The sequence below is a fragment of the Parasteatoda tepidariorum genome, chromosome 9 (genome assembly GCF_043381705.1).
Source record: "Parasteatoda tepidariorum isolate YZ-2023 chromosome 9, CAS_Ptep_4.0, whole genome shotgun sequence".
Lineage (NCBI taxonomy): Eukaryota > Metazoa > Arthropoda > Arachnida > Araneae > Theridiidae > Parasteatoda > Parasteatoda tepidariorum.
In genome coordinates, this window is record NC_092212.1 from 81,209,423 (window position 1) to 81,222,076 (window position 12,654).

The 12,654-nt window shown below is 35.3% G+C and overlaps 1 protein-coding gene across 1 annotated transcript; it reads right to left on the reverse strand.

The window, feature by feature from the left end:
- Window positions 1–1,256: 1,256 nt before the first annotated feature.
- LOC107454373 (zinc finger protein 1) lies at window positions 1,257–9,058 on the reverse strand. The gene is made up of 2 exons (XM_043044181.2): window positions 3,889–9,058; window positions 1,257–2,312 (listed from the first exon to the last, which is right to left on the reverse strand). The coding sequence occupies exons 1-2, from the start codon at window positions 8,889–8,891 to the stop codon at window positions 2,276–2,278; spliced, it is 5,040 nt and encodes a 1,679-aa protein (XP_042900115.1). The 5' UTR covers window positions 8,892–9,058; the 3' UTR covers window positions 1,257–2,275.
- Window positions 9,059–12,654: the final 3,596 nt, after the last annotated feature.

The window sequence follows — 12,654 nt, forward strand, 5'->3', positions numbered from 1 at the left end:
CTTTTTTACCTGATTTAAAAGTTGCGCATTGCGATTTTTATTCGTGCGATTTCAATATCGTACATTGTGATTTTTATTTACGAGATTTAAAAATCCAATATCGCGATTTGTATTCACGCGTTTTCAAAGTCGCGATTTTATTATCAAACATCGATGTTCTTATTTACCTGAATTACAATTTGCTCGTTGCAATTCGTATTCACGTGATTTAAACATCGTACATTGCGATTCTTATTTGCGAGACTCAATTTAAAATTCAATGGCGTGATTTGTATCTACGCGTTTTTAAAGCCCTTTTTAGTGATTCGTATCCATGCGAATTTAAAATCCATTGTCGTGATTCGTTTATACGGTTGTAGTATAAAACATTATTTTTTTTTTGTCCAATGCCCACCTGGATATTGACCTAGGTCATACAGGCACCTGAAGGGCAGATTTGTTGGCCACTCCTTCAGGGCCACCATATTAGGAGGGCCAACGTTGCTCCCACANTATTATGAATTTCTAAACAAACATTTCAATAAATATTAAGTAAGATTTGTACATTGAAGTCAATTTATTTAATATCTTTCTTAAGCAAAACATAAAAATCTTCAAATTTATAAATTGATTTAAATCAATCTGAGTATGAAGTTTTGATAGAAATCTGACTTTCTGTGCCTTACAAGTAAATGAAATTCAAAAATACTGTATCGTGATACATCGCTATATCGCGATGCATAACTGACGATGCATCACGATACATAATTTCTAATATCGCCCAGTCCTAGTCACGATGTTAACCACGAGACAATCTAACACCTTGTGTTAGATTGTCTCGTGGATTAGATTGTCTCTAACAAAAAAGTGGTTAGATTGTCTCTAACAAAAAAGTTTTAAATAATAGTTTAACCGTAAATAAAAGTTTCACCGTAGTTTCTAAATGTTTACAAATAGTATAAATTTTAAATAAGTCTTACTATATTATACCCTTATAAATGGATGTTTTGCATAGCATAAAGATCAATAGAATCCAGAATTAGCTTTTAGGTTATTGTTCCCACCTTTTGAGAATTCCCCAGTTATAAAAAACTTCATGTTTCGCTGAGCAATCAAACTGGTTTTGATGTTAATCTCATCTCTTTCAAGTGATTAATTTTCACAAGGTTTTTTTTTCTGGTCATTTATATATTAGTTTTATAAATGGATTCTAAATTGTAGACTAATGAAGAAGTCTCCTGTATAGTGAGAAGCGTGTGACCAAATAAAGTGAGATGTTTTATAATCAATATTTTTATTTAATTTCTTTCTCATAAATATACAATAAAAGTAGAAAAATGACATAAAATAGCAGTGAAAATTTTATCCTACTGAGCAAGACAATCTAATATACTTAATTTTACATAAAAACCAATTTAATTTCGCACATAAAGTTATTAAAAAATTGCATAAATTGAAGAAACAAGCAATATTAAAAAAAAAAAAAAACATTTAAAAATTTGTCTAAATACATACTCTATAAAATCAAATTTCATTTTGTCTTCTTACTCTTTTGTAAAAAACTTGACATTTCTAACATAAAATTCAAAAAAACACCCACAATTACTATAAGTATGTGATTAAAATGATACAAAACTTTTTCGAACATTTATCTAAGCACGTAAAAATGCCTTTTGAAACTTTTTATCTTTATTTTCACTTAATTTGGAAACTAATGTAGAAAATTTTAACTTTCATTTATAAATTGTGATAAAAATATTTTAATTCCTATGTACATTGTAATATAAAAACTTTTAGTGTAAAATATTAAAAATGGGTTTTTGTAAAAATAAAATTAGGTAAATTCAAATTAATTCCTTCGATATTGGATTTTAAGTTAACTCTCACACAATGAAAAGAATTTTTTTTTTCAAAAACTTATTCACATTCATTAATAAAAGTATTCACTTAAAAATATACTCTTGTGTTACAAATTTTTCCTAACGTTAACTTTCTACACTAAACTTTTGCATTTTGTTTTTACACATTTTTTGCACTGTTAATGTAAAGCAATATAAAAAGATGCTTCTAAAATAACGAATAAATCAGGTAATTTAAACCCTTTTCTAATGAGTTATAACTTAACTTTCACATACTAAAGCTAAATTATTCGAAAATTTATGTGCAGAAATAAAAACAATTTTAAAATCGAAAAATTGCCAGTTTTTGTGCTAGTTTTTCTTGCGTCTTCGCACTTGATGCAACTGATATTGGACTTAAAGAAATATTTCTTGGATTTACAAGAGTGTGTTTCTTCTTAACTTCCTCGATTTCTGTCTTCTCTTTCAGATTCTCTGAAAAAAGCATGAATCTCAGTCAATTACAAAAAATATATTTCATAAACAATTTTCATAGGTTTAAAATTACAAAATACAAGGGTGGAAAAAAGAATCAAGAAATTTAAAAATTTTATCATAGAGTATTTTTTTTAAAGTTTTTTAAGTAAAAGAATATATAAATAGAAAATAACAGAGTCTGCAAGTTTTTTTTCCACCTTTATTTTATTTTTGTTGGCAACTTTTAGTTTTATATTTAAATCACTTATTTCTTCACATTCACATCTGAAATCTTGAAAATGGGTGCCTGTTTTTGAGTGCTTAAAACATTCCAACTGTTATTTCCTATTTATATATTTTTGAAGCTATTCCAATTTATATTGAAACTCTTTCTGTTCCTATTTAGAAAGCACTAAATTATTATTTCCTATTTTAATTATTTCCCATTTATATATTTTTGAAGCTATTCTATTTATTTTGAAGCTATTCCTATTTACATTTTTCCCTCATTGTAAAGTCTTATGAATAAAAATATATAAATAGAAAATAACAGTGTCTTAAATCACTTATTTCTTCCCATTCACGTCTGAAGTCTTGAAAATAGGCGCCTGTTTTTGAGCGCTTAAAACATGTCAACTGTTTTTTCCTTTTTATATATTTTTGAAGCAAATGAAGTTTTGAAACAGGTAGATCAGACCAATTCTTAAAAAAAGCGGTGCCGAAAAAATGAACTTGTTATGCAATTTTACCATATTTAAACTTTAATAGTTTTATTCTAAAAACAAAGTTTTTTTTTTAAACAAATAAAGTGGCTGCAGAGCCCATCTTAGTATTTTTTTAACTGTATTCCATTATGAATATACGTAATTCAACATTATTCTACATGTTTAATTTAAGCTTAAATTATGTGAAACAAAATCATCAACAACAAATAAATTTCTCTTTTGAGGTTATTTAAAAACGGCAGACATGATAACTCCATTTTCTTACCCAGTTTGTTATAAAATTTGACGCTTATAATGATCTTGATGTAGTTTCCGTTGTACAATTCGAACAAGTTAACCACCCTGAGTGAATTTTGTTCTAATGATCGGATCGAATTTTTTGCAATTAATCTGATTGTTGGATGAAGAACAATCTTAAAGGTTTGAGTCATGGTGACTCAGGAGATTCGAGATCGCAACTCTTAAGGCCTGATTTGAACCTGGGATTTGAACCTGGGTCACCTGATCGAGAAACAAGCGCTCTGTCCCCCGAGACACCGCAGCTCACGTTAATGAATTTTAGTTTTTAAAAATGTGTCCGTATTTAATAACAGGTGTTAAGATTTTCTTAAATTTATAAAATACGAGTAGTACACAGCCTTGCATCGATACATTTTTGAAAATTTGTCCCTTTAAAATCTGTGCAGATAACTGTGACAAAGGCATTAGGGAATTTCAACAGATTCAATTAAATGTTATTTTCCGTAGAAACAAAGAAAAAAAAATTTTTTTAAAAGAATGAAAAGCAAATTTCAGCTAATTTAATTAAATGTTATTTTCAATAGAATCAAAAATTGAATATGTTACAGCGAAATACAAAAATATATTACCTCTTTTTCCCTGGTGGACAATTGTTCAAATGGATTCTGAATTCATTATTTGTTGCATAACTCCTCCAACAACGAAAACACGCAAAAGGTTTCCTTCCAGTATGTTCCTGAAGGTGTTCTAAGAAGGCTGACTTTAAGCGGAACTTTCTTTCACATTTGAGGCACCAAAAAATAGAATGCATCATATTATGTGCGATGAAGTTACTCGCAGATTCAAATGTTATGTTGCACTTAGCACAAGTGTACGCAATTTCACCTATAGGTGCAGAACTTGACTCCTGTCTGGCCTTCTTTGGTCGTATCACGTAAGTTCCAGACACTTCAATTTGAACTACTTCTTGATCATCAGACGATGCACCAGCAGAAATGTCCGCATCGTAATTTTCCGTTGTTTTGATGGCTGGAAGCCGAGAATCTGGTGGACTTACAATAGACTTGTACTCTTCCAAATGACTTTTTGCTTCTTTATCGTCTTTCCTAATTTCACCCTCTTCCTTAACAGGTGTATAGGTAAAAATCACTTGGCTATTTGGTAAATTGATTATTTGGGGTGTGGAAGAACTTGCTATGGCAGCTATAGATTCCTGTAGACTCCTTTCAGATTCTTTATTTTCCTCTCTAGTGATGTCTTTTTGATCAGAAGGTATGTCTGTGGAAATAATATCAATGTAAGCGGTAGGAGGGCTTTTGGAATCTTCAGCAGATACGAATGCTTCGAAATTCCCCTCACAATTCTGACTTGTTTTATTACAGTCTCTTTTATTGGTGTCTTCTTGATCACAAGAACTTGCACTTTGTGAAATAGAAGAACTGGGAGGAGATATAGACTCGTGTTTATTTTCTTCAGATTCTTTGCCTTCTTTAATGACGTCCTCTTGATCTATACAACTTTCCTGCTGAGAAACTGAACTAGATGTTACAGATATAGATTTTTGTTTGTTTTCAGTAATTATATCATCTTGATTCGAAGATGCATTGGTGGAAACGATCTGTTGAGTGCAAGGTACAATTTCAGGACTTAGAGAATCTGTAGCAGATTTTGAGCTCTTTAGATTCCTTTCAGATACATCACTTGTTTTTTCATTATCTTCTCTAGTGATATCTTCTTGATCAACAGAACTTGCAAATTGGAGAACTGAAGGTTTAGGTGTAACAGATAAAGATTCCTGTACATTCTTTTCAGATTCCTTACTTATCTTTTTAGTGATGTCCTCCTGATCCGAAGATACACTTGAGGAAACAATTTGACTAACGTAAGATGAATGCTTGATTTGTTGACTCGAAGAGCCTGCAACAGATATAAGTGTCTCCGAATTGCTCTCAAACTCTTTATTTGTCGTTCGAATGTCTTTTATTTCTTGCTCACACGATACCTTTGCAGACAGAACTTCTTGTGCTTGTGTAGAAGGGATTTCTGAAAACACAGAACTTCCAATGGTTTCCTCAAGATTTCTTTGAAATTTTTCTTCTTCTAATTCTTTCTTTATGTTCTCTTCATCATGTTGCATATTTTTCGTTGCAACTTTACTATAATTAGACGATTGAACAATTTGAGGACTTGGAGGGCTTGCAATGGATCTAAACTCCTCTTCACACTTAGAGCTGACACTTGTGTACCTAGATGTTTGTTTTTTGTTATTTTCATCCGAGGGCATATTTGTACACCCTCTTTCTTGACTTGTAGGTGATTGAATGAACTGGTCGCTTTGAAGTCTTGTATTAAATCTGTGTTCAAGTTCTATGTTTGATTCATTAGCGTCATTTTTAATTGTGTCGTCTTTAATCGCCTTTTGCTCATAAGACGAATTTGTATCGATATTAAGTCTACTAGTATCTCCAACGTGTTTCGCATTAGGGGAAGGATGATTAGCCTGTTCCACCAAAGAGCTCTTGTCAGATTTTTGATTATCTGTAGCCTTCTTTGATCTCTTTCTTCTTCTCTTCGGCATGCTCTTGGTATTATCTTGATCTTCAGTTGAATTGGTCAACTGAGCATCATTTCGTGAATCGCGATATATCTTTATGATATCTGTCTCATGTTCTTGAAGATGATAATCATAATCAGTTAGGGTTGCCAGGAACTCGTGGCATACAGTGCAAGTAAACTGTCTAGTGTAAATCAACTGGAAATGATCTGTCAAAGCATTCCAATCTTCAAACTGTTTTAAACAATAAGGACATACTTGGAACTGATTTGAAACAGCGTCCGGAGACTCGAAATTTGACGGATAGCAAACTCTTAGCAATTCGTGAATTGAATAATGGTCAACCATGTCATCCAAATGCTCACACGCATAAAAACAATGCCTGCACGTAAAAGCTGTCTCTTCCACATAGTTACTTGCATAGGGGTCGGAATAAGCTCCCTCTACTTCTATTCCCCTTCTGTCACCACATTCTGCTGATTCGCATCCATCATTCTCTTTTACAGGATCTGGAATTCGTGATGTTCCTGGACCGAAACTTTTATCTGCAGATGAAACACCGGAAGTTAGTTCAACAGATTCTGTTATTTGGGAAAATCCCTGATGGCTCGTAGAAGTTTGATTATTGGTACTTGGAATTTGTGTTAATCCTGAATCTCTAACCCCAGCCTCAGATATGGTACTTTGTTCAATAGGATATGGAATTTGTGATGATCCTGGATAGCAATCTCTATCCACAGAAATTGGTGTGGCATTTTGTTCAATGGGAATTGGAATTTGTGATGATTCTGAATTGCAACCGCTATCCGCAGTCTCTGGTGAGGTATTTTTTTCAATAGGAATTGGAGTTTGTGATGATCCCGAACAGCAGCCTCTATCCACAGCACCAGATATGACATTTTGTTTAGAAGGTTCTGATATGTGTGATCCCGGACCGCAATTCCCTTTGGCAAATGCATCAATATGGAGTTTTATTCCTTCAAAACTGCTGAATTTTTCACCACATTTTTTACATTTAAAAACCCTTCCCTTTACAAATTCATGCTTGCTCGCATCAGCAGCTAATTCTCTCGCAGCATCTCTAGCAGAAAATGTCTTCTTCATATGTTTATTTTTTATGTGCTGTCTCAAAGATTGATTTTGCACCGGTTCTATACAGATGGGACAGTTATAATGGCTCGACTCAGAAGATGAAGCATAATCATCCGTAACCTCCGATATCTGTATAGTTGATATTATAAATTGAGTCTTATAAAAATTTAGCATGTTGTATAGGAATTCGGAAGTGACAGTATTATCGGAATGTGTAACAGAATAATTCCCTCCGGAATCAAGAATATCATCGGGCCGCGTTACCTCGCAATCAGGGCGAGGCATATTTACGAAAAAGCATGTCACTGCATGATGATAACACAGGTCAAGATCTGTGCATGATAGTAAACACCCACATTCAGGACATTTATAAAACTGCTGAAGCTGACCGTTATCAGAATCTAGTTTTTGTGATGCTGACGAAATCGGGATTGAATATTTTTCACCAAGATTTTCTCCTGGCTGGGACTCAAGGGAAGACTTTTTGCCAAGACTATCCTGCAAGGGACGTTCACCCTCTAAATCCAGGTTTACATCGCAACTCACTGGTGTATCTTTAAAATACCATTTGCAGGATGCGCTGTGGTCATCCAAATCTTCTTGAGTCAAGAATAGTTGAAAACATCTGTTGCAGGTGTAAAGATGGTTGTCTTCAGATTCTGCAATTTCCGATTTCAATGAAACAGGATCCAATTGGTCCTGTTCAGGCATTTTCAACATTTTGTTCGGTGACACTGAGGGATTGCCATCCCTTGAACACACTGAAATCGAATCTTTAACTTCCAATTTTCTTTTAGAAGTCGAAGACGACGAAGTGCTGCTTGAATCACTTGGAATAAATTTTCCCGTTAAATCATAAGTAGAAATTCCTTTTAGCCACTTTTGGATGCGATACAGTTTCACTATATCCAATTCTTTTTCCTTTTCTGGAATTTTGTTATCAGTTTTATCAAACTTTTGAGCTTTAATAGTTTTTACAGACTCTTTATTTATTTCATAACATTCTACGTTTGCAGGTTCTTGTGTTAAGCCAACATTGGGTAATGTAACATCTGTTCTCTTTGAATTTAATTCCTGATGATGGGAGCTTAAATCTAACACTATGCCAGAATTAATAGACTCTTTATTCGTTTTACCACAGTCAACATCTTCTGATTTTTGTATTAATCTAACATTGGACGAAGCACTGTCTGTTAATTTGAACTCGTTAATTACGTCATCACATCCAACACTTCCTGATTTTTGCAACAATCCATCATTGGAGTCAGCACTGTCTTTTAATTTAGACTCGTTAATTAAGTCATCACATTCAACATTTTCTGAGTTTTCTATTAATTCAACTTCGGGTTGTTCAACTTTAGTTTCCGTTGAATCGGTTTCTTGAAGTTGAGTCTTTAATTCAAAACGTTCACTGACCTGCAATTCCGGTGATATTTCTGTTTTAACATCCAATTTCATTGATGTAGATTTTACCACTTTATTTGGGGATTCTGAAGGATGAAGATCATTCGAATATTCCAAACTTGAAACTTCAGAATAAAGTTTTCTTTTTACAGTAGAAGTCACCGACCTAGAAATTTTATCCGATTGAATCCCGCTTTCAAAATCTGAATCTGGAACTAATACTTCTATTGAATCTTCTGTCGTATTATCTTTGATATCTAATATAAATTTAGTTGTAGTTTCCGAAGCAATTTTAGCTTCTCCAGTATCAGCTTGAATGACTTTTTCAGAAACGGATTCGAGAGCAGAAAGTTTTTCAGAGTGACCATCAATGCCGCATTTATCGTCTAAAACTGGTTTTCTTTCGTTTTCTGAAGTTTTTTCAATGTTACCGATATTAGTTTCATCGGACTTCCGGAGTATGTCTGGTATTCCAGATTCTTCAATTTTATCTTTCTGACGATCTTCTTGGCCAACACTAAAATCTGAACTTTCCTTGGTATCGTCTCCTTTGCTTTCATCAGTTTCATTCGGAGCACTCATGCTTAAGCAAAGAGAAATTTTAAAAAAAATTATACTAAATAGCCTAGAACACCATATATAAAAAGTTCAAACTAAAAGATAAATGAAAATGATGTTTCTAAATCTAATACGCTCATATCTAATAATGACATTCCGTAATAGATTTGTAGGGTTAGTTGCCATCTGCACATTCCAATGTATTAAAAATTTTCGAAGTTGGATTAGCCTCCGTTTTCGAGAAGTATCATTCTTACGCCAAAAGTTCTGAAGAATAGAGGTAGTGAGTTCGATTCCCGATGTATGTATTTACGTGCTATCCTTCAATAATTTGTGTAAATTGAATCTTTTCTGAGTGATTTCTTTCTGTAAATGATTCTATCTTTAAGATTGGAAAGCCGTTATTTAATGCTACTCAAAAGTTAGCAAATTTATGCATGTGATGTTGTATCTGTTGTCGTAGTTTATTTACGTCGCACTAGAGCTGCACAATGGGCTATTTTATTTTATTTTATGAACAGCTGACCCAATATTGGGTTTATGACAACTAATGTTTAACTCCGTAGTCTTGTAATTTTGAACCAATCCCGAAGACAAGGGAACTCCTGGATCAGTACCCCCAGAGGTATTGATTTGTTATGGGAACATGGAGGATTTTGAGACTCGACAGATTTAACGTTCATCAGTCACCATTTACTACACAGGGAGTCTTCGGCCGGCGAGGATCGAACCCACAACCTCTTGGACATGGCCCAGCGCCCTACCGACCAGTCTATCCCAGCCCTTTGCGCAATGGTCTATTGGCGACTGTCTGGGAATCATACCTGAGGATGATCCGAAGACATGACATCACACTTTTGATGCTCTTCTCAAGAACAAGTTAGATAAGGAAATCCCAAAGGTAACGGCCGGATTCGAACCAGCTCTTTCCACGCTACAAAGTGGCGGTAAGACCATACTAGGTTCACCCTTGGCGAGAATCTAGTAGTACTTGAGCCGTGATGGCTCAAGCGATAGAGCGTTCGACTCCAATTCAGGTGAACCGGGTTCGAATCCCAGAGATGGCTGGTCGATACGAATTCCGCATCCGGCTTCCATCAACCTCCATCGATCCGGCTTCCATCCATTAACTATCCTCAGTGACAGTCGGATCATGGGTTAGAGTCCCCTTGCCAGCTATTTTCGTTGTTGGAGAAGTTATGCAACAAGTAATGAATTCAGAATCCATTTGAACAATTGTCAGCCATAGAAAAAGAGGTAATATATTTTTGTATTTCGCTGTAACATATTCAATTTTTGATTCTATAAAAAATAACATTTTATTGAATCTGCTGAAATTCCACAATGCCCTTGTTACAGTTTTCTAAACAGTTTTTAATGGGACCCATTTTCAAAAATGTATTGATACAAGGCTGATTACTGCTCATATTTTATATATTTTGGAAAATCTTAATACCTGTTACCATACGAACACATTATTAAAATCAAAAATTTATTATCGTGAGTTGCGGCGTCTCAGGGGATAGAGCGCTTGCTTCTCGATCAGGTGTAACAATGTTGACTGGTCGATACGAATTCTGATCCCGGCTGAGTGTTGAATTAAACTATCCTAAGAGGTAGATTGACCATGGGTTACTATCTTCTTGCTGTCGGGCTAAAGGTAGGAAGTTTTCTTCTCAATGTAAACCAAATGCAGGTAAGTTTTACCAAAAAGTCCTCCGCGAAGGCAAATTTCTAACAATACTTGAACCAGGAGTTCCCTTGTCTTCTGGATTGTTTTCAAAATTACAAGGCTACAGAGTTCAATATTAGCAGTCGTAAAACCAAAAAATTGGTTTGGCTGTTCAGTGACAGTTTTGAAGAAAAAAAATAGTAGAAGTACTTTATTTACTACACACTAGAACTGCACGATTGGGCTATTGTACATTATAAGGCCTGAAAAATCATCCCTGAAGATGATTCGAAGTTATACCATCCCAATCTTGATACTTTACGGGGGGAACATCTCATCCACTTTAAAAGCACGATGATTTGAGAGTGAAGTCGAGTGCTTTATGGTAGAACAATTTATTGAGGACTGATTCCGGGCACTCTCGTTGCCTTAGCAAAGTGGTCACTCACCCATTCACTGTCCGCAGACAGTTATGCTTTTCTACTGGAAGCCGTGTTTTTACAATCACTTAACTGTGTGAGCCGCGATGGCTCAGGGGATAAAGCGTTCGCCTTCCAATGAACCGGGTTCGACTCCCAGTTAATATGAATCCCGCATCCAGCTTGCACCGACCATAGTGCTGACGTGAAATATCCTCAGTGGTAGACGGATCGTGGGATAGAGTCCCCTTGCCGTTAGGCGTGGGAGGTTCTCGTGGTCTTCCTCTACATGCAACGCAAATGCGGGTTAGTTCCATCAAAAAGTCCACCACGAGGGCAAATTTCGCCTAATACTCGATCTAGGAGTTCCCTTGTCTTCTGGATTGGGTTAAAAATTACAAGGCTACGGAGCTGAACATTAGTAGCGGTAAACTCATAAAATTGGGTTGGCTGTTCAACGACGGCTATAAAATATAATAAAATCACTCAACTGTGAGACGGCGGGAATCTAGAAAAATTTGGATGGGAAAAATGTGAGTAGCAGTAGTACATTATTCACATCACACTGGAGTTGCACAATCGGATAATAGCGACTATCTCAGAAAGATCCGTAGACATGCCATCACAATTGTGATTCTCTGCAAAGGGAAGGGCTCTTCCACTTTGGAAGGCTGTAACGGTGAAAGAGCTTAACAAAAACGGATACCACATAATCTCAGTCCCTTCGCATGATCAAGGTGATCACCCACCAATTTAATGACCACCGTCTGTTATGCATGACTTCGCTTATTTACTGTCCAGCAGTGGATTAATCGTTTAGTCACGGTTCAAAGCAAATCACCAAAGTCAAGCATCTTTGGCTGCGGTCAGTGTGCGGGTGGGTGACCACTTGGATCAGTCTGCGTAGGGACGTAGGGTGTGTGGTATTGATCCGCTTTAAACTGCTCTACCATTAAGGTAGAACAGTTTAAAGCGGAGTCAAGCACTTTAAGTGCTTTACTTCGCGTACAGGTCGTCGAGCTACCAAAGCGGGGGTGCCATCCCCTCTGCAGAGGATCAAATTTGTGATAGCATGTCTTCGGATCATCCCTCAGTGATGTTTCCTAGACCGTCACAAATAGCTCATTGTACTCTATTGTGACGTAAGTGAGCTACTACAACAACAACAACAACAATGTTTATTTATTACGAACCATGCCTTACTATCAGTCCGCTGTGAGAAGATAAATGTTTAAAGGGTTAACTTGTATTTCTAAAAATCGATGCGTCAGAACCACAGAAAGGGTGTTTTTGTAGTTGGTTGTCTCAAGCAAAAAAAAGTAAGCTCACGGAAATTGGTATACTGTAGTTAATTTGTTTTGGTTATGTGTTTGCTATTAAGTTATGCATCTACGTTTTGCGTATAGGATAAATAATATAATGGAGCCGATTGATCTTTGTGTTCGCCCTAATTTATGCATTGTTTGCAAACACCGATTTTGGACTCTAAAGGAGCTACACGATCATTTAACAATCGACCATGAAGTGATTGAAGCTAATATTCCATATCCAACCAACCTAATACAACAGCAACATCGCAGTGTTGATCGATCTATCAATTCCGCTCATGACCATGATCTTACTTCTACAAATTTAAAAAGAGGACATTCAGAAGCTAATCAACTGTACCCTGAAAGTAAAAAACTGAAAAAAGCCT

What these genes read in the sequence shown, in the direction of transcription:
- LOC107454373 (XM_043044181.2), bottom strand. Translation starts at nt 8,891, where the DNA reads ATGAGTGCTCCGAATGAAACTGATGAAAGCAAAGGAGACGATACCAAG. An exon ending in TGTCCACCAGGGAAAAAGAG is followed by an intron (nt 2,313 to 3,888) that starts GTAATATATTTT and finishes TGCTTTTTTCAG; the next exon opens with AGAATCTGAAAGAGAAGACA.